We start from the raw sequence: 25,124 nt of genomic DNA, 5'->3' as shown, positions 1-25,124 counted from the left end.
AATTGGTAAATTTTTTGAAGGTCAAAGCATAGTCAGTTTATAGAATGAATCTTGTTATATATTTTGTAGTATGGCTTAAAATGTAGATTTCCATTGCAAAAGTGATATTTATTAAATCTCTGCGAAGGCCCTAATTTATAGATAAGCATTGCACTATCTAATTTATGCCACCGGGTGGTAGTATTTTGTTTTCATTTATGTAAGCTCTAGACTAGTAGCTTTCAGACTTTTTGATCTCAGGGACCTCTTAACACTCTTAAAACTTATTGGGGATTCCAAAGAGCTTTATTTATGTGGGTTATATGTATTGATATTTACTGTATTAATAATTGAAAGTAAAAAAAATTTTTTTTTTTTGAGACGGAGTCTCACTCTGTCGCCCAGGCTGGAGTTCAGTGGTGTGATCTCGGCTCACTGCAACCTCCGCCTCCCGGGTTCAAGCAATTCTCCTGCCTCAGCCTGCCAAGTAGCTGGGACTACAGGCGTGTGCCACCACGCCCAGCTAATTTTTTGTATTTTTAGTAGAGATGGAGTTTCACTGTGTTAGCCAGGATGGTCTCGAACTCTGACCTTGTGATCTACCTGCCTCGGCCTCCCAAAGTGCTGGGATTTCAGGCGTGAGCCACTGCGCCTGGCTAAAAGTAAAAATTTTAACAATATTTGTTTAATTCATTTTTAAAATAACAATTATAGGCTGGGTGTGGTGGCTCACGCCTGTAATCCCAATACTTTGGGAGGCCGAGGTGGGTGGATCACTTGAGGGCCAGGGGTTTGAGAACTGCCTGGCCTACATGGCAAAACCCCGTCTCTACTAAAAATACAAAAATTAGCTGGATATGGTGGTGTGTGCTTGTAGTCCCAGCTACTCGGGAAGTTGAGGCAGGAGAATCACTTGAACCCGGGAGGTGGAGGTTGCAATGAGCCAAGATCATGCCACTGCACTCCAACCTGGGCTACAGAGTGAGACTCTGTTTCAAAGATAAAAATAACAATTATAGGCCGGGCGTGGTGGCTCATGCCTATAATCCCAGCACTTTGGGAGGCCGAGGTGGGTGGATTACCTGAGGTCAGGAGTTTGAGACCAGCCTGGCCAACATGGTGAACCCTGTTTCTACTAAAAATACAAAAATTAGCCAGGCATGGTGGCACACACCTGTAATCCCAGCTACTCAGGAGGCTGAGGCAGGAGAATTGCCTGAGTCCGAGAGGCAGAGGTTGCAGTGAGCCAAGATCGTGCCACTGCACTCCAGCTTGGCTGACAGAGCGAGACTCTGTCTCAAAACAAACAAACAACAACAACAAAAAACAAACAAAACCAGTTATAAATCCATTACATGTTAGCATAAATACTTTTTCATTCTACCTATATTTTCCAAAATAAGGTTTAGTGTGAAGAGTGGCCTTGTTTTACATTTTTGTTATCTAATTGCTTGGCTTAATAAAATGCAGCTGGATTTTCATGCCTGTTTCTGCATTTAATCCATTGTGATGTGTTATTTTGGTTGAAATATAGAAAGAAAATCTACTCTTACATAGACACGTATTTGGAAAAGGGAGAATCTCACAGATCCTCTGAAAGGGTCTCAAGACCCCAGGATCTTTGGACCACATATTGAGAACTGCTGCTGTAGACTTTGATTTTATTTGCCAAAGAGGCTTGATGATTCAGTGGGAATTCTGATAAAATTCTTTTTGTTGCTTTTTCTGTTAATTTGCATTTCATTCATTTTGTAGTGCATTTCATTCACTCGTTTTGTTTGTTTTTGCTGGGATAAAGACAGGCATTGGCTTACTTACTCATTCTTCATGTCATTAACCAGCTTGTTAGGATCATCAGCTAATCTAGAGGTTAACAGCCTTTTCACACTTCTGCATTTTTGTTTATTTCCTACACTGGGAGTAGAAGTGGGTCTTGTTAACCATATAGTAAAGTGTTCTCTGGGACAGTGTAACAAAATAGTAATGCTGCATGAAACCTCAGAATTCTGGCATTTCTTATTATAATTGATTAGGATGCTCAGGATGAGGAGTATCCTAAGAAGTGCTGGAATAGCAAAAACAGTGCCACATTCTTCCTAGCTATTTAAGGATTAGTTATTCCCTTTTCTTACTACTTCAGCTATCTTTTTGTGAAATATTTTGTCACTTAATACCTAGCATATGCTTGGCAGTTGGTAAACAGCTGCTAAATATGTATTTGACGACTGAATGGTTGGATTATTGAGCTACAGATTGTCAGCCTTTCTCATTTAACCCTTATAGAGAGCATTTGTCCATTTTTATAATTCCCATGGATGTGAGTGAACCTCATCTGAAGTGGAAAGTGAGGAGCTAGCAATAAAGGGTCTGCTCTGCATTTTACTTAACTGACAGAGGATCATACTTACAGTTCATTAAAGATTGACCTAAAAGTATTTTTAAAGTGCGTGTGTGTTTTTTTTTTTTTTTTAAAATAAAAATTGCCTGAGATACATTGAATTTTGCTTTGGAAGAACACAGTGTGTTCTTGCAACATTCTGCGGCAGTTCGTGCTTAGCCTTCCTATTGATGTGTGCCGTGACTGTGGTTTTCCCATGCACTCTTGCATGTTGGCAGAAGACTTTTCAGCTGTGACTGATGCACGCTTTATTTCTCCTCACTCACTTATCTTTTGTTGGGAATTTGAAAGATAAATTGTCTAGACATTTTGAACATACTTTTTTAGTACTTACATTAAAATCCTAGTTTCACTTTGGAAAGGGTAGGGAATTCACCTTTAGAACATTAGTAGGCTGTGGACACCATTTCTGGGGGTTACAAGGTCAGGTGAGATGTTTCTGAGTAGTAAGTAAACTCTCAGTATATGCTCTTTAAACATAGTGATGAGACTCAGTGTTGGAGGCAGATTTCCTGTGAGGAAGTGGCTTCATTTGTGATACAGTGTAGAATCCATAATGGGTTTGAAATATGTTTTCTGTGTTTGGATATTTTATATATATATATATATATATATATATATATATATATATATATATATATATAATATAAATGCCTTTCCCCACTGCTTTTTTTGGCTACTTACCATTTCCTTAAAGCAGGATGGGGAGGTGGAAAGCAGTGAGTTTTGTGTCAGAAAGAAGTATAACATACTGCATTTTGTTGAGAGTTAAAAGCCATTAGTAATTGATTGGCTCAGAAATTCTGCTTTAGTAAGAAACATTATTGCCCAACGGAGCTCGATCCATGTCAGCATTCTTAGTTTTTAAAAATATTGCAAGGTATGGATCGTTGCTTAAAGCCAATTTTAAAGTTCTATCATCAGGCTTATATATTCAAGTTGATTTAACATCTGAAGGAAAATTTGGATGCTTCAGTTACCATATATCAATGAAAGATTTCAATGGTTTCTTTCTAGGTGTGAAATTATTTGGTTCCCTGACATGGTACTGGAAAGTGGGAGAGAGGGTTAAATTTAGATGAAAAGAACTGTGAAACCAAATCCATCCTACTTTCATCGTTGTATGATGGATAATAAGGTGACTTGGACAAACTGTTTTAGTGGATTAACACTAAAATTCGACTGTGTATAGAAGAATATCCTGAAATTTACTAAGGGTGATTAGAAAACTTAATTAGCAGAAAATTATATATAAACAGGAACTTGTGGCATGGATTTTTTGTTGTTCAAAAAGGTGAGAACATTACATTTATTTTTTATACTGTGCTGGATTCTGGAATTTAAAAAATGAAAGCAGAAAATTCACTAGTATTGACTACATAGTTTTATTTTACTTAATTGACAAAAGGTTTTCATTTAAACTCTTATTTTGCTGAAAGGGTATCAAAACTGTCTTCAGTTTCTCCAGAGCCTAATAGAAGATATTTCTGTGAATTACTCAGAAATGCTGAGATGCAATTTTATATGCTGGATAATAATGAAAAGGTGCTGATGACATCTAAGCATTAAAAGACATTGTCATATCTTTTTTCATTCCTCCAGCGTTTAAATCTTCAACACAAACTAATTAGGCAGTAAGCACTTTGTTTCAGAATCTTTCCCATAATTAGTCACTTTACTTGACTGATTTTTTTAAGTGAGGGAACTAATTTCTTGTTAGTAGTAAGCGTTCATTATTTCCATATTTTCTGTATGCTTGACATTAGAATTTATAGTAAAAGAATATGTAAAGCAAAGACACCACTTTTGTTTCCAACATATTTATATCTAAGGATTATCATCTTGGGGTCTGCAGGCAAATGCCAGTAAAGTTAGAATAGGAATCTTTTTTTTTTTTTTTTTTTTTTTTGAGAGACGGTCTCACTTTGTCACCTAGGCTGGAGTGCAGTGGCACAATCACTGTTCACTGAAGCCTTGACCTCCCAGACTTAAGTGATCCTCCCACCTCAGCTGCTCAGAGTAGCTGAGACTACAGGTACAAGCCACGGCGCCTGGCTAATTTTTAATTTTTTTGTAGAGATGGGATTTTACTGTGTTGCCTAGGCTGGTCTTGAACTCCTGGGCTCAGGCAATCCTCCCATCTTGGCCTCCCAAAGTGCTAGAATTATAGGCATGAGCCCCCCACTGCATCTGGCAATAGGAATCTTTATAAATGATTTCAGCTAATTAATATTCCTTTGAAATTTAGACCTTATTTGAGTATCAGTTTTATACTTTGGGCATACAAAATAAATTGGATAGATTTGCTTTTTATATAAAAAGATAATCACTTTGGGAGGCCAGCGCGACGCATCACGAGGTCAGGAGTTTGAGACCAGCTTGGCCAATATGGTGTGAAACCCTGTCTCTACTAAAAATACAGAAATATAGCCGGGTCTGGTGGCGGGCGCCTGTAGTCCCAGCTACTCTGGAGGCTGAGGCAGGATAATCGCTTGAACCTGGGAGGCGGAGGTTGCAGGGAGCTAAGATCGCGCCACTGCACTCTAGCTTAGGTGACAGAATGAGACTCAAAAGAAAAAAAAGAATGAGTCTCAAAAGAAAAAAAAAGAACGAGTCTCAAAAGAAAAAAAAAAGATATATGGTTGCCAGATAAATTATTTTTTAAACGATTGAGCAAACTAAGTTGCATTTCCCTGTTGTTACCAGAATTCACCCTTCTCTTGGCAATTTGCCTTTAGTAAAATGCTTTAGAATAGATGTTTGTCTTCAGGTTTGCAATTCCTGTGCCCAAACCACTGTGTTAAACCAAACTGTTAATGAAAGGCCTTTTTTTCTGAGCTGCCATAGGTTGAAGTTCCCACATTTCTTATACCACTGGAAGTGAAAATATTATATATGTCAGTGGACAACTGTCTCCCTGGGACATAACGTTTCTTGGTAGGATTACAAACTCATCTTGAAAACTGAGTTTTGTTTATAGTCTATCTCAATGGTAGAGGGAAGGCTGGAGACTTCTGTGAGGACTAAAGGAAATAATCTAGGATGACAGTAGCAGCAGGACTTTCCTAGGGTATCATTATGCTAATAATGCATGTGTGTGTGTGTGTGTGTGTGTGCATACATACATATACAACCCACATATACGTACACATATACACAGGCATATACAGATCCTCCTTGACTTATGATGGGGTTAGAATTTGATAAATTCATTGTAAGTTGAAAATACCAATATCAACTTGTGAAGGGCTTATCCAGACATAACTTTATTATTAAGTGGAGGAGTGTACTGAATGAGTATTGCTTTTGCACCATTGTGAAGTTGACAAATCTAAGACCATCATAAGTCAGGAACCATCTGTATACACAAATACACATAAACACACACACACACATATATATCTATATCTATATCTCTCTCTCTCTATATATATATATATTTTTTTTTTTTTTTTGAGACAGAGTCTCGCTCTGTCACCCAGGCTGGAGTGCAGTGGCGCAATCTTGGCTCACTGCAAGCTCCGCCTCCCGGGTTCACGCCATTCTCCTGCCTCAGCCTCTCCGAGTAGCTGGGACTACAGGCGCCTGCCACCACGCTCGGCTAATTTTTTTGTATTTTTTTAGTAGAGACGGGGTTTCACCGTGGTCTCCATCTCCTGACCTTGTGATCCGCCCGCCTCGGCCTCCCAAAGTGCTGGGATTACAAGCGTGAGCCACTGTGCCCAGCCACATATATATTTTTTTTGAGACAAAAGTCTTGCTCTGTCGGCCAGGCTGGAGTGCAGTGGCACCATCTCAGCTTGCTGCAGCCTCTGTCTCCCAGACTCAAGTGATTCTACTGCCTCAGACTTCCGAGTAGCTGGGATTACAGGCGTGTCCTACCACACCAGGCTAATTTTTAGTAGAGATGGAGTTTCACCATGTTGGCAAGGCTGGTCTTGAACTCCTGACCTCAGGTAATTCACCTACCTCAGCCTCCAAAAGTGCTGGGATTACAGGTATGAGCCACCGTGCTGGGTCACACGTATGTATTTTTGATGCCAGGTTACACACCTGTTGCACCCATCCTATCTGATTTTGTTTGATAATGTTGAGCTGTTTGGCCTCCTTAAAGACCTGGCCAGATGCAGTGTCTCATGCCTGTAGTTCCAGCACTTTGGGAGGACAAGGTGGGTGGATCACTTGAGGTCAGGAGTTTGAGACTGCCTGGACAATATAGTGAAACCCCGTCTCTACTAAAAATACAAAAATTAGCCAGGCATGGTGTTGCATGCCTGTGGTCCCAGCTACTTGGGAGGCTGAGGCAGGAGTATTGCTTGAACCTGGGAGGCAGAGGTTGCAGTGAGCTGAGATTGCACCACTGCACTCCAGCCTGGGTGACAGAGCAAGACTGCATCTCAAAAACACACACACACACACACACACACACACACACACACGAAAAAACCTTACTACTCTAGCCAAGATGATTATTTTTGCAGAGCCTGAATTCTTCCTTATCTTACCCAAAAACCCTCTGCTGTGGCAGTGCCTTTCTATCATACTGTTGAATCAGGTAAAGATTTCTTTCCAGTCACCTGGAAACAACTCTGGTTTGAAACTTATACAAATAGTAAGTTTCATTTCAAAATATTCAGCCAGTAAATGTTTTAAAAACAAACAAAAATCTCTGCTCTTTTATTTTATAGTTAAGAAGTTTTTAAAAATAAAATATGCCTAAGAATAGTTTTTCCATTCTTAAAAGTGTCATAGTGAGTATATAATAGTATTACATAATTATTGATGATAAGAACTGTAGAGCAAACGAAAAACAATTGAAATTATACAGTACAGAAATAGGGACATATCTTCATTTCTTTAAATGTACTATCCATAAGGAAACTGGTAGAGAATGGAGAGCCTTCAGTAATTTATTTTTTCCAAACTTCTAAGCTTAGGCTTATATAAACAGTCTTAATATCCTAATTCAGAACTCAGTGACAAATTGGTTTTGGTGACCAAACGTTTCTTGTGGCTTTGTTCAACAACTCCAGTATCTCTTGGCTTAGAACAGTGATGAGTTTTTTAACCTATCCTGCTACTGCTGCTCTTAGTTCTCAAAAATTGAATGTAAAACACTTTAGCTCAATGATAATATTTCTTGAGATACTTGTTTTCTGCTCTTTTCATTATAGCTTTTGAGGAACTTGAAAAAGCTTTGAGTACAGCCCAAAAAACAGAGGAAGCACGGAGAAAACTGAAGGCAGAAATGGATGAACAAATAAAAACTATCGAAAAAACAAGTGAGGAGGAACGCATCAGTCTTCAACAGGAATTAAGTCGGGTGAAGCAGGAGGTTGTTGATGTAATGAAAGTAAGAATAATTCTGTAATGAAATGGGCTACAACAAATTTGAAATTGAAGTGTATTTTTCTTTACACTCTTTGACTGTAAAGAAGAGTTTGTTTGTATTTTAGACATTGACTGTTTCCTGATATTCAGGATGTAGTAAAATTTTTGATAGATAAATGCATTTAATACTTAGGTAATTCTTTGGAACCTTCTAAGCTTTGCTTTCTCTCCAGTGGACTATGTTATAAACTGAGATGTGCCTTAACTGTTCTGTGGCTCCCCGACTCTTAGGCACCTTGAAGATAGGCTACTTAGCTGCTTCAGTAGCATATCCTCCAAAGAACTTGGCCAAGAAGGTACTTGCCTAATGTGTGTTGAGGGAATGAGGGAGTAAGTGACTGAGGGGCTAGATTGTTTAAATGTTTTAAAGGATCATTGTTACTTAATGTTCTGGTTACTCTTAATATAGATAGACCTCACTTTAAAAGTTAGCTTTTTGGAAAGATCTCTTAGAAATTAATGAATTTTTAAAATCCCATAGATTTTCAATTTTTCAGAAATATGAACATGTCATCATCATGGCCCCTCCCTGCTCCCAGCTTCCTTCCTCACCCATTTTTTTCTGCTTTGTTTTTTTGCTTGTTTTTCCTCCTGTCATGTTTGCCTTTCTTGCCACTTTGCTCATTGTGTCCTATTTCTTTACTGACTCCCCATTTATATTCTTGATATTTGATTATGGCCACTAAAATGGCTTAAGATAAATTATAGATCTGAGTAGATGAGGCTTGGATTTCAGAGTTTCAGTATGCATTTCTACAACTCATAGTAAGGTTTCTGTGCTTTTACTTATGAGTGCATGACAGGCATTGAGGGGGGCAAATTATATTTCTTTCATTTTCTTCTTCCTGCTGAACTATAGGTAATTTGCAAAGTAGAAATTATTTGTGGCCAATTATTGGATATATTAAGACCTTAATTATAACTGCCTGACTATATTTTAAGTTTTAAAATAGTCATATGATGTGATAAATAATGTTACTGTGGACTCCAACAACTTAAAAATAATGTATTATTTTGAAAGGTAATAATATAGACGTATGGTATAAAAATCAGAAGATATGAAGTATGTAGTGAAAAGATTCCCCTGTTTTCTCCAAAGAAAAGTGCTGTTTTCCTTTTTGAGTATATTTCCCAGAGATAGCCTGTGTATATAATTTCTCTTTTCTTCTGTAATTTTTTTTTCTTTTCCTTATAGATGGATTTATTAGGCTTTCCTTTAAATGGTATCTGGATTTTTTTTTGACTTAAAAACCACATGGACAATCCTGACATTTTTAAAAATACAGTTTTTTCTTTTTTTTTAAACACAAAAGACAGCATGTTATATAGAATGTTCTATATTTTGCTTTTCCACTTAATAATCTTTCTAGGAGATTGTTCCTTAGCCATTGGTAGTTGATAATTCATAGTGATACCCCATTTATTTTAAAGGCTGCTCAAGATTCCATTGTTTGAATGTCCTGTAATTTAATCAGTTTCCTATTGATAGATATTTAGATTGTTTTCAGTTTTTGCTATTGCAAATTATGAATTTTTTTTTTTTCTTTTTCTTTTTTTTTTTGAGACAGAGTCTTGCTCTGTCGCCAGACTGGAGTGCAATGGTGTGATCTCGGTTCACTGCATCCTCCACCTCCCAGGTTCAAACAATTCTCCTGCCTCAGCCTCCTTAGTAGCTGGGATTACAGGCGTGTGCTATCACGCCCAGCTAATTTTTGTATTTTTAGTAGAGATGGGGTTTCTCCATGTTGGCCAGGCTGGTCTTGAACTCCTGACCTCAGGTGATCCACCTGCCTTGGCCTCCCAAATTGTTGGGATTACAGGCGTGAGCCACTATGCCTGGCCTGTGAATATTCTTATCCCTATTTGTTCACATATGTATTTATTTAGGGTAGATGCCTAGAAGTGGAATATTACTCAAGTAAAGATTGCATGTATTTTTAATTGTTGCCTAGTTGCTGTGAGGTCTGTGGAAGACAATTTATACCCTCACAAGCAATGTATTAGAATATGTTTCCCCCCCTCATAAAGGTGGCATTATCTAACTTTATCTTTCCAAGTTTATAAGTTAAAAAAATTATTCTAGTATATATAACTCTTACCAGTATGATAAATACATTTTTTCTATTTAAGTTATTTGGCCAAATCCTTGACTCACTTTTCTATTGGGCTGTTGGTCTTTTATTGATTTGTAGAAGCTCTTTGTTTATAGTGAGAATTAGCCCTTTGGACATAGGTCCTTTTAGCCAAATAATTTTCTCAGTTTTTTATTTGTTGACTTTATTTACAACTTGTTTTCGTAGAAATTTTTTTTTCCTTGTAGTTGGATTTATAAGGCTTTTCTTTAAATGCTATCTGGATTTTTTTTTTTTTAATTTAAAAACACATGTTCAGTCCTGAGATCATTTTTTAAAATTTGATTTTTTCTTCTGGCACTTTTATGGTTTCATTTTTTTTTACTGTTAACGTCTTTGATCCAACTGAAATTTATTTAGTGTAAGGAGTGAGGTAAGGATTCAACTTAAATTTTTCCCAGATGGCTACCAAATGGTCTCCAAATCATTTATTTAGTAATCCACATTTCTCCCTCTGATATGCCATATTATCTTTTTTTTTTTTGTAGAGACGGGGTCTCCCTGTCTTGTCCAGGCCAGTCTTGAACTCCTGGGCTCAAGCAATCCTCCTGCCTTGGCCTCCCAAAGTGCTGGGATTACAGGCATAAGCCACCATGCCCCACCCATATTATCTTTAATACACACTAAATTATTAAAGTATTAAATGTGAGTTTTTCTTTCTGCATTCTCTGTGCTGTTCTATTGCTTTGTCTGACCGTGTCCAGCTGTTTACTCTAATTTTATAATATGCTATTTGGTAACTTCTTATTATTACTCTTATTTTTTGAAATAGTGTTTGTTATTCTTGCATGTTTATGTTGTCCAGTGGGCTCCCCCATTCTGTTTTTTTTAATATATTAACTTTTTAGGTTTATATAAGGAGATTTGACATTTTTATGAGACTGAGGTTTCCTATCCAAAAAAAGAACAAGGCCTGTACCTTTTAATAAATAGTACGTGCCTGGAAAGCTGGCCATAATTTGATTGGTGCAGCCAGGGTGCACCTTCACCAGTGTAGTGCCCTCTCTGAGAGCATCCTTATTCCCCAGCTGTGCTCCCCTATCCTGACTTGTAGGGAACATCCGTGCAAGATGTGGAAATGGAGTCTATTGCAGCAGTAGCAGCACTTGTCTTAAAATAAGAAGAAAACTACTGGTTTTTCTTTTAACTATCATGGCTTTGATGACTTTGATCTATGTAGGAAATATGTTTTCTCTTAGGAATATGATGATTTTTTCTTCTTAAAAAGTTATTAGTTTGAGTAAATCATAATAGTATAGTTGGGGAGTTACATATTTTATTCTGGGTGTCCTTATATTATCTATTTGGCTCATTTTCAGAAATCCTCAGAAGAACAAATTGCTAAGCTACAGAAGCTTCATGAAAAGGAGCTGGCCAGAAAAGAGCAGGAACTGACCAAGAAGCTTCAGACCCGAGAAAGGGAATTTCAGGAGCAAATGAAAGTAGCTCTTGTAAGTGCCTATTTTTTTTTTTCTGCTATAGGTATACTTCTCAGAGTTACAAAGTTATCATCCTCTCACCGTTGCATTCCAGTTGGAAGTCAGACTACTGGCAGTCTTGACATTTGGGTATAAAGAGAGGATAGGGAGTAGGCAAGCTGTCAGAGCTTATTAGCTTGGTATTGTGTGAAAATTAAATTTACTGATCTAACACACTTTTTTTTTATGAGGTGGAGTCTCATTCTGTCGCCTAGGCTAGAGTGCAGTGGTGAGATCTTGGCTCACTGCAACCTCCGTAATCTCCATCTGTGCGGTTCAAGTGATTCCCCTGCCTCAGCTTCCCAAGTAGCTGGGACTACAGGTGCACACCACGAAGCTCGGCTAATTTTTATTTTTTTATTTTTTTATTTTTAGTAGAGATGGGGTTTCACCACGTTGGCCAGGCTGGTCTTGATCTCCTGACTTCAAGTGATCCACCCACATTGGCCTCCCAAAGTGTTGGGATTACAGGTGTAAGTCACTGCGCTTGGCCACACTTTCTTTTTAAAACATTTAAAAAATTTTTACAATTTCTTTCAATATTTATATTTCTCTTTCATTGTCGATGTTCAGTATAACTAACACACTTTCATTAAGCAGTTTGTTTATCCATCCCTCCCACCTGGCAGTAGGCTATGATTAGGGACAAAAAAAGGAAAAGATAGATTAATTGAAGCAGTGACTGCATAATTCAAGAAGAGAGTGCATAATTCAAGAAGAATCTCGAAAATCTCATCAGACTGAGTGTACCCAGAGCTCAAGGCTGAGAAAATTTTGGCTGACTTGCATTTTACGGAAGAAGAAATAAAATTGGCCAAGTAATTTTTATTTTAAGTGGAATAATTTCAGTACTAATTTTCAGTCCATACGATGGCTTAAAAAAGAGTTAAATTGAAAAACTTCCTGAACTAACAAAAACAACCAGAAAGCAGATTGAGATTTTTGTTGAAAGATTTTTTAAAATAGCATAATTTGAAAGTTTAAAACAAAAAATATTTTTCTTCGCTTATAAAAGCCTTTTATATAAGTTGCCATAAAAAAGTGTTAGTGACAAAAATGTAATTTGTTTTTGTATGAAATTATTATCCGTAAGATAGTATGTGTAACTCAAAAATGCTTTCTGTGTAAAAGGATAATAAATAGTATTTTAGATTTTAATCTTCTTTCTTACGTATATTGTTGTTTTCACTCTTAGTTGCATCTGGGGCCCCAAGAATTTCTAGCAGCAGTGATTCTTGAAATGAGTTAACAAGTTCTCTAACCTGCTCTGTGGGGGCACATGGATTTACAGTATGATTGGGTGTCTATGGTCATGAAATTTACACATATATGGGCACGTATTTGTTTTCTTTGTTGATCCAGAAAAGAATTAAAGCATTTTACAAGAATTCTTAAACTGTAACAATACAGCATAAATTAAAAATAGGGGCAAGAAAGTTAAGGAACAAAGTGGGAAATAAATAGTGCTAAAAATGCCTGTCATAAGGACCTACTCTGAGTTTTCATGCTGGGGTAACTGACCTTTGGGGACACTGAGCTAGCCTTCATATACACATGCGTGGGTACCTGTGCCTGCCCTTTTCTTAATTCAGTGGACTATTAAAATTTCCTCCTTTATGGGCATATAGAGATATATTTAAAATATAGTTTACATTAAATAGTACAGTATATTTAAATGGATATTTTAAAATTAATGCTATGGAAACTAGTATTTTCTTATCAACCTACTCATAACATGGTACAAAATCTTTCCTTAATTAAAGTAGTGTGCTTAACTTGAGTATAGTGAACTGAAAGTATTGCAGTTGGCAATATCTGCTCTAAGCAATAAGTATAGGTAAGTACACTTGTCTTAATTGGAGTTCAATTAAGAAATTAACATTTAATATGTTAATTGACTGTTGAAAGTACTGTCTAGAGCTTCTCAAAACACTAAACACTTTAAATTGAATATTGATACATGAAAGGACAATCAGAGAAGCTTTTCAGGATTGATGGGGTGGTAGAGCCAATGTGGCTTCGTTTTATAGATATTGTCTTGATCTTACCCATGTATTCACAAGTAATCTTCTGATTTCAATTTGATTTTCCATGTGGGATCTCTTTCTAAATGAGATATTCTCACAAACTGTATAAACTTAAAATCTAGTTTCTAGACCTAGAGTAGAAATACCGAACTCTGGAGTGTAGAGATGAGGTAGTAGCAATTGTATGACCTTTCACATTCAGCAGTGTTTTGTAAAACAGTTAAGTAGTGGAAAAATAGCAAACATAGTGGGGTTATTGGAACAAAATTCTTCCTATCAGTAGTAATTGTGGCAGTTACCCCACTGGAAAAGCCATAGTGCCTTGTTTCTGCAGACTAGAGCATGGGAGGAGAGAGATGATGATGTTACCTATCCAATAGGGCTGGGTGTAGATCAAAAGAAATGAATGATTCCTGGGGAAGTACTTTGCGAATGCTGAAGATTTATGTGCATTTAAGGTGGTATTAATTATTTTTGGCACAGGAAAAGAGTCAATCAGAATATTTGAAGATCAGCCAAGAAAAAGAACAGCAAGAATCTTTGGCCCTAGAAGAGTTAGAGTTGCAGAAAAAAGCAATCCTCACAGAAAGTGAAAATAAACTTCGGGACCTTCAGCAAGAAGCAGAGACTTACAGAACTGTAAGTTTTAATAATATTCAGATTCTGGAGTTGTGAAATTATTTGCATATGAAAATTTGTTATCTCTCTAGTCAGTATAAAGTTTCAAAGATTACTGGATTAGATTTATGTATACATGCCCTTCATTTTTAGATAGTGTGAGCTATGCATGGGAGTGGATTTTGCTTTAGGCTCTGTGTTTATTACATGGTGCTCCTGGTTCTGCCTTTAGCTGGCTGTATTTCTGTCAGCCACTCAATCTCCTGCTTTTCACTGACCCTGCAGCATCTCCATTGCATATTCACCCTTGATGTCTAGGAAGTGGGCTCATTTTGTAGGCACTACTTGCCCTGGCACCTTCCTGCTTGTCTAGGTTTATCTTATGCCATATCCTGAACATAATCCAGCCTCTGCTTATATCACAGTTTAATTACACTAGTGTGTTGCTTTTGCATTTGGTTTCCCCAGTTTTTCCATACTAAACATAGTCCCATAATGAACATATTTATGTGTATGTCCCAGAGTGTGCGTTTTTTTAAAGGCCTGTCTGACCCTTTCCTTAGCAGTATTTGAAATGTACAACCTGTCTTGAAAACTGACCGATGTTTAGACTTGTTAGCTTTTTTGCTCTGATTTAGATAGTAAAACAGCCATACTTCTCACTCATAGTTCTAAACCATGCTTAATTTTTCCATCACTAACACTTACAAAAGTTTCCATCGTGGGTGAAATGGACACTTAAGAGGCCTAGGTCTTCCACTTGTTAGATTTTTAAATTAATTGTACTTTAATTTCGTCACTTGTCACATGAAGAGATTAGATTCAGTAATTCCTTAGGACTCTAGGACCTTTACAGCTCTGATATTCTGTGGCTCTGCCTTATTTAACTCCTTCAGAGTCAAAATTACATTTTCATGAGATAATAGTAATCTTTGTTAAAATTCGTGTAAGTTCCTTCTTTTTGAAAAAAGAAAGAACCTTCCAAATGATAATTTTGAAGGTGGAAAAATCATACATTCTTCTAAAATTATGAGAATAATAAAATACTATGTAGGCCTTAAAAATTGGAAAAAACCCCAATCTTCCTACCAGAAGTTACTGTTATCAATTCTATGGTTTATTTCTTTTTACTATCCAGTTAAAGTATTATTGAAAATGTAGGTAGCTGAAAAGGTTACCCAAATAAATAGAAAGAATATGGAAGTATGAGTTGGGTTAAACATATAATCTTTTCTTTTCTTTTTTTTTTTTGTTTTTTTTGGTTTTTTTTGTTTTTCAAGACAGAGTCTCGCTTTGTTGCCCAGGCTGGAGTGTAGTGGCATGATCTCGGCTCACTGCAGCCTCCGCCTCCTGGGTTCAAGGGATTCCCCAACCTCAGCCTCCCGAGTAGCTGAGACTACAGCCACATGCTACCATGCCTGGCTAATTTTTGTATGTTTGGGTAGAGACAGGGCTTTGCCATGTTGGTCAGGCTGGGTCTCAAACTCCGGCTTCAAGTGATCTGCTCGCCTCGGCCTCCCAAACTGCTGGGCCGTGCCTGGCCATAATCTTTTCTTTGTTATATGATTCCTCTAGTAATTGAGCACAGATTCTTTGTCTTTTCTAGTGTTTGGTATGATAATTTTGATCTTCAGGTAGGTGGTAGACATCATGTCTGTGTATCATTGCTAATAGACAAGTATGTGCTTTAATAAAAATGCATCTGTTTTTAATTAACAGAGAATTCTTGAATTGGAAAGTACTTTGGAAAAAAGCTTACAAGAAAACAAAAATCAGTCAAAAGATTTGGCTGTTCATCTGGAAGCTGAAAAAAATAAGCACAATAAGGAGATTACAGTCATGGTTGAAAAACACAGGACAGAATTGGAAAGCCTTAAGCATCAGCAGGATGCCCTTTGGACTGAAAAACTCCAAGTCTTAAAGCAACAATATCAGACTGAAATGGAAAAACTTAGGGAAAAGTGTGAACAAGAAAAAGAAACATTGTTGAAAGACAAAGAGATTCTCTTCCGGGCCCACATAGAAGCAATGAATGAAAAGACTTTAGAAAAGCTTGATGTGAAGCAAACAGAACTAGAATCATTATCTTCTGAACTGTCAGAAGTATTAAAAGCCCGTCACAAACTAGAAGAGGAACTTTCTGTTCTGAAAGATCAAACAGATAAAATGAAGCAGGAATTAGAGGCCAAGATGGATGAACAGAGAAATCATCACCAGCAGCAAGTTGACAGTATCATTAAAGAACACGAGGTATCTATCCAGAGGACTGAGAAGGCATTAAAAGATCAAATTAATCAACTTGAGCTTCTCTTGAAGGAAAAGGACAAGCATTTGAAAGAACATCAGGCTCATGTAGAAAATTTAGAGGCAGATATTAAAAGATCTGAAGGGGAACTCCAGCAGGCATCTGCTAAGCTGGATGTTTTTCAGTCTTACCAGAGTGCCACACATGAGCAGACAAAAGCATATGAGGAACAGTTGGCCCAATTGCAGCAGAAGTTGTTGGATTTGGAAACAGAAAGAATTCTTCTTACCAAACAGGTTGCTGAAGTTGAAACACAAAAGAAAGATGTTTGTACTGAGTTAGATGCTCACAAAATCCAGGTGCAGGACTTAATGCAGCAACTTGAAAAACAAAATAGTGAAATGGAGCAAAAAGTAAAATCTTTAACCCAAGTCTATGAGTCCAAACTTGAAGATAGTAACAAAGAACAGGAACAGACAAAGCAAATCTTGGTGGAAAAGGAAAATATGATTTTACAAATGAGAGAAGGACAGAAGAAAGAAATTGAGATACTCACACAGAAATTGTCAGCCAAGGAGGACAGTATTCATATTTTGAATGAGGAATATGAAACCAAATTTAAAAACCAAGAAAAAAAGATGGAAAAAGTTAAGCAGAAAGCAAAGGAGATGCAAGAAATGTTAAAGAAAAAATTATTGGATCAGGAAGCCAAACTTAAGAAAGAGCTTGAAAATACTGCTCTAGAGCTTAGTCAGAAAGAAAAACAGTTTAATGCCAAAATGCTGGAAATGGCACAGGCCAACTCAGCTGGAATCAGTGATGCAGTGTCAAGACTGGAAACAAACCAAAAGGAACAAATAGAAAGTCTTACTGAGGTTCATCGACGAGAACTCAATGATGCCATATCAATCTGGGAAAAGAAACTTAATCAGCAAGCTGAAGAACTTCAGGAAATACATGAAATCCAATTACAGGAAAAAGAACAAGAGGTAGCAGAACTGAAGCAAAAGATCCTCCTATTTGGGTGTGAAAAAGAAGAGATGAACAAGGAAATAACATGGCTGAAGGAAGAAGGTGTTAAGCAGGATACAACATTAAATGAATTACAGGAACAGTTAAAGCAGAAGTCTGCCCATGTGAATTCTCTTGCACAAGATGAAACTAAACTGAAAGCTCATCTTGAAAAGCTGGAGGTTGACTTGAATAAGTCTCTGAAGGAAAATACTTTTCTTCAAGAGCAGCTAGTTGAACTGAAGATGCTGGCAGAAGAAGATAAGCGGAAGGTTTCTGAGTTAACTAGCAAGTTGAAAACCACAGATGAAGAATTCCAGAGTTTGAAATCTTCACATGAAAGAAGTAACAAAAGCCTAGAGGACAAGAGCTTGGAATTTAAAAAACTTTCCGAGGAACTAGCGGTTCAGCTAGATATTTGCTGTAAGAAAACCGAAGCCTTATTAGAAGCTAAAACAAATGAGCTAATCAACATTAGTAGTAGTAAAACTAATGCCATTCTCTCTAGGATTTCTCATTGTCAGCACCGTACAACTAAAGTTAAGGAGGCACTGTTAATTAAAACTTGCACAGTTTCTGAATTAGAAGCACAACTTAGACAGTTGACAGAGGAGCAGAATACACTAAATATTTCTTTTCAACAGGCTACTCATCAGTTAGAAGAAAAAGAAAATCAAATTAAGAGCATGAAGGCTGATATTGAAAGTCTTGTAACAGAAAAAGAAGCCTTACAGAAGGAAGGAGGCAATCAGCAACAGGCTGCTTCTGAAAAGGAGTCTTGTATAACACAGTTGAAGAAAGAGTTATCTGAAAACATCAATGCTGTCACACTGATGAAAGAAGAGCTTAAAGAAAAAAAAATTGAGATTAGCAGTCTTAGTAAACAACTAACTGATTTGAATATTCAGCTTCAAAATAGTATCAGCCTATCCGAAAAAGAAGCAGCCATTTCATCACTAAGAAAGCAATATGATGAAGAAAAATGTGAATTGCTGGATCAGGTGCAAGATTTATCTTTGAAAGTTGACACTCTGAGTAAAGAGAAAATTTCTGCTCTTGAGCAGGTAGATCACTGGTCCAATAAATTCTCAGAATGGAAGAAGAAAGCACAGTCAAGATTGACACAGCATCAAAACACTATTAAAGAATTGCAGATCCAGCTTGAGTTAAAATCGAAGGAAGCTCATGAAAAGGATGAGCAGATAAATTTATTGAAGGAAGATCTTGATCAGCAAAATAAAAGATTTGATTGTTTAAAGGGTGAAATGGAAGGCGAGAAGAGCAAGATGGAGAAAAAGGAGTCTAATTTAGAAACAGAGTTAAAGACTCAAACAGCAAGAATTATGGAATTAGAGGACCATATTACCCAGAAAACTATTGAAATAGAGTCCTTAAATGAAGTTCTTAAGAATTACAATCAACAAAAGGGTATTGAACACAAAGAATTGGTTCAGAAACTTCAACATTTTCAGGAGTTAGGAGAAGAAAAGGACAACAGAGTTAAAGAAGCTGAAGAAAAAATCTTAACACTGGAAAACCAAGTTTATTCCATGAAAGCTGAACTTGAAACTAAGAAGAAAGAATTAGAACATGTGAATTTAAGTGTGAAAAGCAAAGAGGAGGAGTTAAAGGCATTGGAAGATAGGCTTGAGTCAGAAAGTGCTACAAAATTAGCAGAGTTGAAGAAAAAAGCTGAACAAAAAATTGCTGCCATTAAGAAGCAGTTGTTATCTCAAATGGAAGAGAAAGAAGAACAGTATAAAAAAGGTACAGAAAGCCATTTGAGTGAGCTGAATACAAAATTGCAGGAAAGAGAAAGGGAAGTTCACATCTTGGAAGAAAAACTTAAGTCTCTGGAAAGTTCACAATCAGAAACATTAATTGTACCCAGATCAGCAAAAAATGTGGCAGCATGTACTGAACAAGAAGAAGCAGATTCCCAAGGCTGTGTGCAGAAGACATATGAAGAAAAAATCAGTATTTTACAAAGAAATTTAACTGAAAAAGAAAAGCTATTGCAGAGGGTAGGGCAGGAAAAAGAAGAGACAGTTTCTTCTCATTTTGAAATGCGATGCAAATACCAGGAGCTCTTAATAAAGCTAGAACATGCTGAGGCAAAGCAACATGAAGATCAAGTTATGATAGGCCATCTTCAAGAAGAACTTGAAGAACAAAACAAGAAATATTCCTTGATAGTATCCCAGCATGTGGAAGAAGAAGGAGGTAAAAATAACATACAGGCAAAGCAAAACTTGGAAAATGTGTTTGACGATGTCCAGAAAACCCTCCAGGAGAAGGAACTAACCTGTCAGATCTTGCAGCAAAAGATAAAAGAGCTGGATTCCTGCTTAGTAAGACAGAAAGAAGTACATAGAGTTGAAATGGAAGAGTTGACCTCAAAATATGAAAAATTACAGGTTTTCCAACAGATGGATGGAAAAAATAAACCCACAGAACTTTTGGAAGAAAACACTGAAGAAAAGTCCAAATCACATTTGGTCCAACCCAAATTGCTTAGTAACGTGGAAGCCCAGCACAATGATCTGGAGTTTAAATTAGCAGGGGCAGAACGGGAGAAACAGAAACTGGGCAAGGAGATTGTTAGATTGCAGAAAGACCTTCGAATGTTGAGAAAGGAGCATCAGCAAGAATTGGAAATACTGAAGAAAGAATATGAACAAGAAAGGGAAGAGAAAATCAAGTAAGTTTTATTTCAGCTTGAATATTTTTATGGCAGTCCTTCTTAATTAAGTCTCCTTTTTTTGGTGCCTAATACAGTTATTTTAAATTATTTGGGTAAGTTTCACCAACCCAAAGGATTAAACATAAATCCAATATGTTAAATACGAGGAGAAATAAAAACAACTTAGGGCAAGTGGCAGTGTTATTCCATGTCCATTTAGGAGAGAAAAACCTTTTCTTGCATATAAGATTCTGGTTATTAGGGACATATCCAAGTAATTATTTTCTTTTTGTTTTATTGTTTTTAGTATTAGCATTATTATTGTATAACATAGATATGTTTAAAAAAAAAAATTAAAGTGGAAAACAAAAATTCTCTGGTCCCCAGGACCACTCCTTAGAGGTAATCATAGTTGATATGTACCTGGACACACACACAGACACACACACATGTACATACACACACACACACACTGTCTCTCAAAAATGTTTTCATACAGTGAACTCATACTGTATGCGCTGTTAAAGACCAGGTAGCTCCTTGCAGCTTGTTCTTTGTGTGGCAGCAGTTAACGGTACGTTTTTGTTACTCAGACAGGAGCAGGAAGATCTTGAACTGAAGCACAATTCCACATTAAAACAGCTGATGAGGGAGTTTAATACACAGCTGGCACAAAAGGAACAAGAGCTGGAAATGACCATAAAAGAAACTATCAGTAAGTAAAATTAAGTTCCATAAGGAACAATTATATCAGCAGAGGCTATAATTTAAGCTTATCATTTTTGCACTGGTGGTAAGTGCATTAAGTCATTAAACTGGGGAAGAAATAATCCTTGCCCAATAACGTTCTCTAATGGGAACCTGCCCTGCCTGGCAATGACTTACCTTAAGGAGAGGGGGAGCAGGTAAAACAATCTGAAAGTATTAGCTAATTAATTACCTTGTAAAGACACTTTTGCTCAGGGAGAGGATACATTTGATCACTGTTGAGCTAGATGTCTCATTAAACATCTTACAATGCTTATATAAAATTAAATTTCATCAAAATTAATTGGAATGTGAGTTGTTACTGAAATTGAGATATAAATATTAACTCTTGACTAATGTGTTTTCTTGTGTGTGTCCATTTTTATTTATTAGATAAGGCCCAGGAGGTGGAGGCTGAACTTTTAGAAAGCCATCAAGAAGAGACAAATCAGTTACTTAAAAAAATTGCCGAGAAAGATGATGATCTAAAACGAACAGCCAAAAGATATGAAGAAATCCTTGATGTTTGTACCTTATTTCTTCTCTCTCACTTTTGAAATTTAGCTGTAATAGATTTCATGGTAGTGCTGAAGATTTCCTTTTCAAATGTGTTTTTTGAAGGAAAAGGGTTTTTTTTTTTTTTTGACTCAGTATTATTCAAATTAGTACTGTTATATGCAGATTTATAAAGTTGAGTTGATTTCTGCCAGGATTGTAGTTTCCTGATGAGATTCTGCTAACCAGGCAGCACAGTCCCCTTGCTAGTATTGAAGCAACAGTAGATACTAAAAGGAAGAATAGATTCTTTCCCATCTGCCTCAAAGATTCTGAGTGAACTGTGAGGGAACCAGACTAAGAATCAAGACCTTGTGCTTCGGTGAAGTCTAAGTAATGGGATAGTGAGTGTGTATTTAAATGTGGCTGGTTAACTTAGCTGGAATCTTTCTGGAAGGGACAATTAACTTTACTCTTATCTCTACCCAGTATGTGGAGGTTCATTGGTTTCAAGAGAAGAAAGCTGGGAAAAAATGGAATGCATAAGCCAAATCTTTTATATTTAGTGGAAGGTTATTTCAGAGTACTTACTCTACTAATGCCATGTTGCAATTCACAGAATATGCCACTAATACATTGCCATTAGCAAAATAAGATAAGCCATGAAGATACACCATGAAGATAAATCATAAATACTAGTTAGTACTTTGGACTAACATTTGAAAACATTTTCAAATGTAATACAATATAAATTGTTCTTGGTTGGCTTACAGATTCTGTAGTTGCTCTAAGCCTTATTTCACTATATGCTAAGAATCTTTTGGTGATTAAGAATTCATAAATCAAAGAATCATACCTCAGCTGACTATGTCAGCAGAAGTCTGAGTCAGGAACAGATTCTAATAATTATTTTAAATGTAATTGAAATGGCTAGAATTCCAAGATATAACACATGCCTATAAATGCCACCTTTTGTAATTCTTGAGCGTTATATATCATTATGAAAAGATTTAAATAATTTCGCATTTTCTTATACTTCCATAGAGGATATATGTGCTAAATGAAAAAAAAAAACAGTATTATTTCTTGAATGCCTAGAGAGTGTTGGAATTGGAAGATACAGTAAAGCTAGTTTAGTTCTACTTTTTTTTTTTCTGTTTTTGTTTTTCAGAAGGAAAAGCCAGTTCAGTGTAGTTAAGTAATTTCCCTAAAACTACATAGTGAGTGGTAGAGCAGTGATTCTTCATTAGCTTTACACATTTTATAAAAAAAGACTTCTTCCTAAGAAAGGAACTTAGAGAAGGCAGTTATTTATCATGGATAATTAAGTCAGGGAGATTTATTTGCAGGGAGTAAATTGTGCCGTAGCTCTAGAATTCCCTTTTGTGAACTATTTCTCTGTCTCGGGATGTGTGGGGTAGCAGATGGTAGACTTTTCTAGAGTCATGACAGACCTTTTGGGTAGAAGGGTGAGGGAACAGAGAGGCAGGTTACTGTATACCCTTTGACATGGTTCCTCCTTAAAAATCTGCTGTATTTTAGGGAAGTTAGTGAAATTGTCCTTCAGGCTTCAGGCTTAGAGTAGTATAGCAAGTGGACAGGAAGTGGAGGGTGAGCAAGGGAGTGGCGTGGACTCTTTTTCCAAGTTCCTTCCTGTGCCTTGGACCAGCACTGCCATTGGAAATATAATGCAAGCCCGCCAGGCATGGTGGCTCATGCCTGTAATTCCAGTACTTTGGGAGGCCAAGGCAGGTGGATCACCTGAAGTCAGGAATTCAAGACCAGCCTGGCCAACATGGTGAAACTCCATCTCTACTAAAAATACAAAAAATTAGCCAGGTGTGGTACATGCTTGTAATCCCAGCTACTCAGGAGGGTGAGGCAGGAGAATCGCTTGAACCCGGGAGGCGGAAGTTGCAGTGAGCCGAGATTGTGCCACTGCACTCCAGCCTAGGCGACAGAGTGAGACTCCATCTCAAAAAAAAAAAAAAAAAAAATGCAAGCCACAAATATGACCCATATTGTAATATAAAGTTTTCTAGTAGCCACATTTAAAAAAAAAGGAAACAGGTGAACTTAATTTTAATAGTATATGCTACCAATGCAGTATAACCAAAATACTATCATTTCAACATGTAGTCAATATTAAAAATATATACATACATATAAATTCTTTGAAATTCACTGTGTTTTTACATTTCATCTCAATTTGGAATAACGACATTTCAAGTTATCACTAGCCACAGTTTAAGGGTAGCTAGTGGCTACTGTATTGAATAGTGTAGCCTTAGACTTTCAACTGCTAGGACTAGGGCGGACTTTGTAATTAAATAGCCAGTCCCCATCCAGACATCCCCAGATATACTTTATCCTGAAGAAATTTTTTTAAAAATGCAAATACTACTGAAAAGGGCTATTAGCAATTCTCGGCAAACACCATATTGCTTTGATTCAAAGACATATTCTCTATGATTCTCCCATTTAAAAATTTCTGGGATTGGAGTTTCATATGAGATTTGTATGTATTATGTAGGTAGTGTTTTTTACTCTTTCTTAAAAGCTATTAACAGATTGATGATTTGTCTCAGTGATGACATTGTAGAATGCTGCATTTTTGTCACTTATTAAAATAATTATGTGATTTGTTAATAGCAAGTTTGAGCACAGGCACATTTTCATTTTTCTACCTTGAGTGACATTCTTACCATTCCTCCATTTGAAGAAGCTGGAAAGTTTTGACATCTTTAATTCCCACTTCCTATGTCTCTAAACACCATACACATATATATTAATGTACCTATTTGGTCATTAAATCTGCTTCTCTCCCCAGCACAATTACCTGACATATAACAGGCTCACAGGATATGGTTTGAAACATCCTGAGAATCATGTTGCTTGTTCCCTCTCCTCTGAACTCCACTGCTGCCACCACAGTCTGTGCTACCATTTTTTCATCTGGCCCGATCTGTTGTATTAATGTCCTGCCTAGTCCCTTTAACTGCAGTCCTTTTTCCCTAACATAGTCATCTGTCTGTCAGAGTTATTTTCTGTCTGGAAACAAAGGTGTGATTTATTACTTCTCCTCCTAAATATGTGCAGTGGTTTCCCATTGTCACAGTGATACCTCGTCTAGTTTGGTCTGTGTTCCAGCCAAACTCAACCATAGCTTGTTCTTCACCATCTGTTTCTTTTGTACATGCTTTTCTGTGTGCCTAAAGGCACATTGTCAAGCTTCATAAGTTAATGCAAACGTTACCATCTCTCTTTTGGCTAAAAAAAGGTCGGGGGGGTTGGTGCGGTGGTGTGGCACGTGGCCAGGCCCAGTGGCTTATACCTATCATCCCGACACTTTGGGAGGCTGAGGCAGGAGGATTGCTTGAGCTTGGGAGGTCAAGGCTGCACTGAGCTATGAACGTGCCTCTGCATTCCAGCCTGGGTGGCAGAGTGAGACCCTGTCTCAAAAGAAAAACAACAAAAAAAAATTAAATAAAAATTTTAAATTTTATTTTTATTTAGAAAAATTTTGAATCAAAAGTATTCACATGGCTTAAAGGTTAAAATAATATTACAAAGTATTCTTGGAGGTGGTATACATGTATAATGAAAATGGTACCCATTCCTCCTGTGTTCTGTGTCCTCTTCCTCTTCTCCCTCCACCGGCAACTATTAGTTTCTTATACTCCAGTGTTTCATTATGTAAACAAGCAAAAATGAAATATATTCTTATTTTTTTCCCCTTTCCTACTCAAAAGGTAGCTTTTTGAATATACTTTTCTATGTTGTTTTTTCACTTGTTCATTTTTTTAAACCTCTTAAATGTTATTAATTGCATCTGTGTTGCTTGTTACTCATATATGTTAACTTATGTGATTTTTGTCATATACACGTGTATAGGAGTGTATTAATGAATCTGTCCTCTC

At 36.8% G+C, this 25,124-nt stretch overlaps 1 protein-coding gene across 6 annotated transcripts in view; it reads left to right on the top strand.

Annotated features, from left to right (window-relative positions):
- GOLGA4 (golgin A4) overlaps nt 1–25,124 on the top strand; it is a 122,059-nt gene that overhangs the window by 62,811 nt on the left and 34,124 nt on the right. For all 6 annotated transcript variants that reach the window (XM_055283129.2, XM_055283157.2, XM_055283148.2 and 3 more), the window contains 6 exons: nt 7,552–7,730; nt 11,220–11,351; nt 13,889–14,044; nt 15,743–19,980; nt 20,556–20,677; nt 21,103–21,233. In XM_055283129.2, the coding sequence (XP_055139104.1) occupies nt 7,552–7,730; nt 11,220–11,351; nt 13,889–14,044; nt 15,743–19,980; nt 20,556–20,677; nt 21,103–21,233 (4,958 nt within the window). The remainder of the gene's footprint in view (nt 1–7,551; nt 7,731–11,219; nt 11,352–13,888; nt 14,045–15,742; nt 19,981–20,555; nt 20,678–21,102; nt 21,234–25,124) is intronic.

Source organism: Symphalangus syndactylus, chromosome 1, assembly GCF_028878055.3.
Source record: "Symphalangus syndactylus isolate Jambi chromosome 1, NHGRI_mSymSyn1-v2.1_pri, whole genome shotgun sequence".
Lineage (NCBI taxonomy): Eukaryota > Metazoa > Chordata > Mammalia > Primates > Hylobatidae > Symphalangus > Symphalangus syndactylus.
Note: the sequence above shows the minus strand (reverse complement) of the source record. Positions and strands in the feature narration are given on the sequence as shown.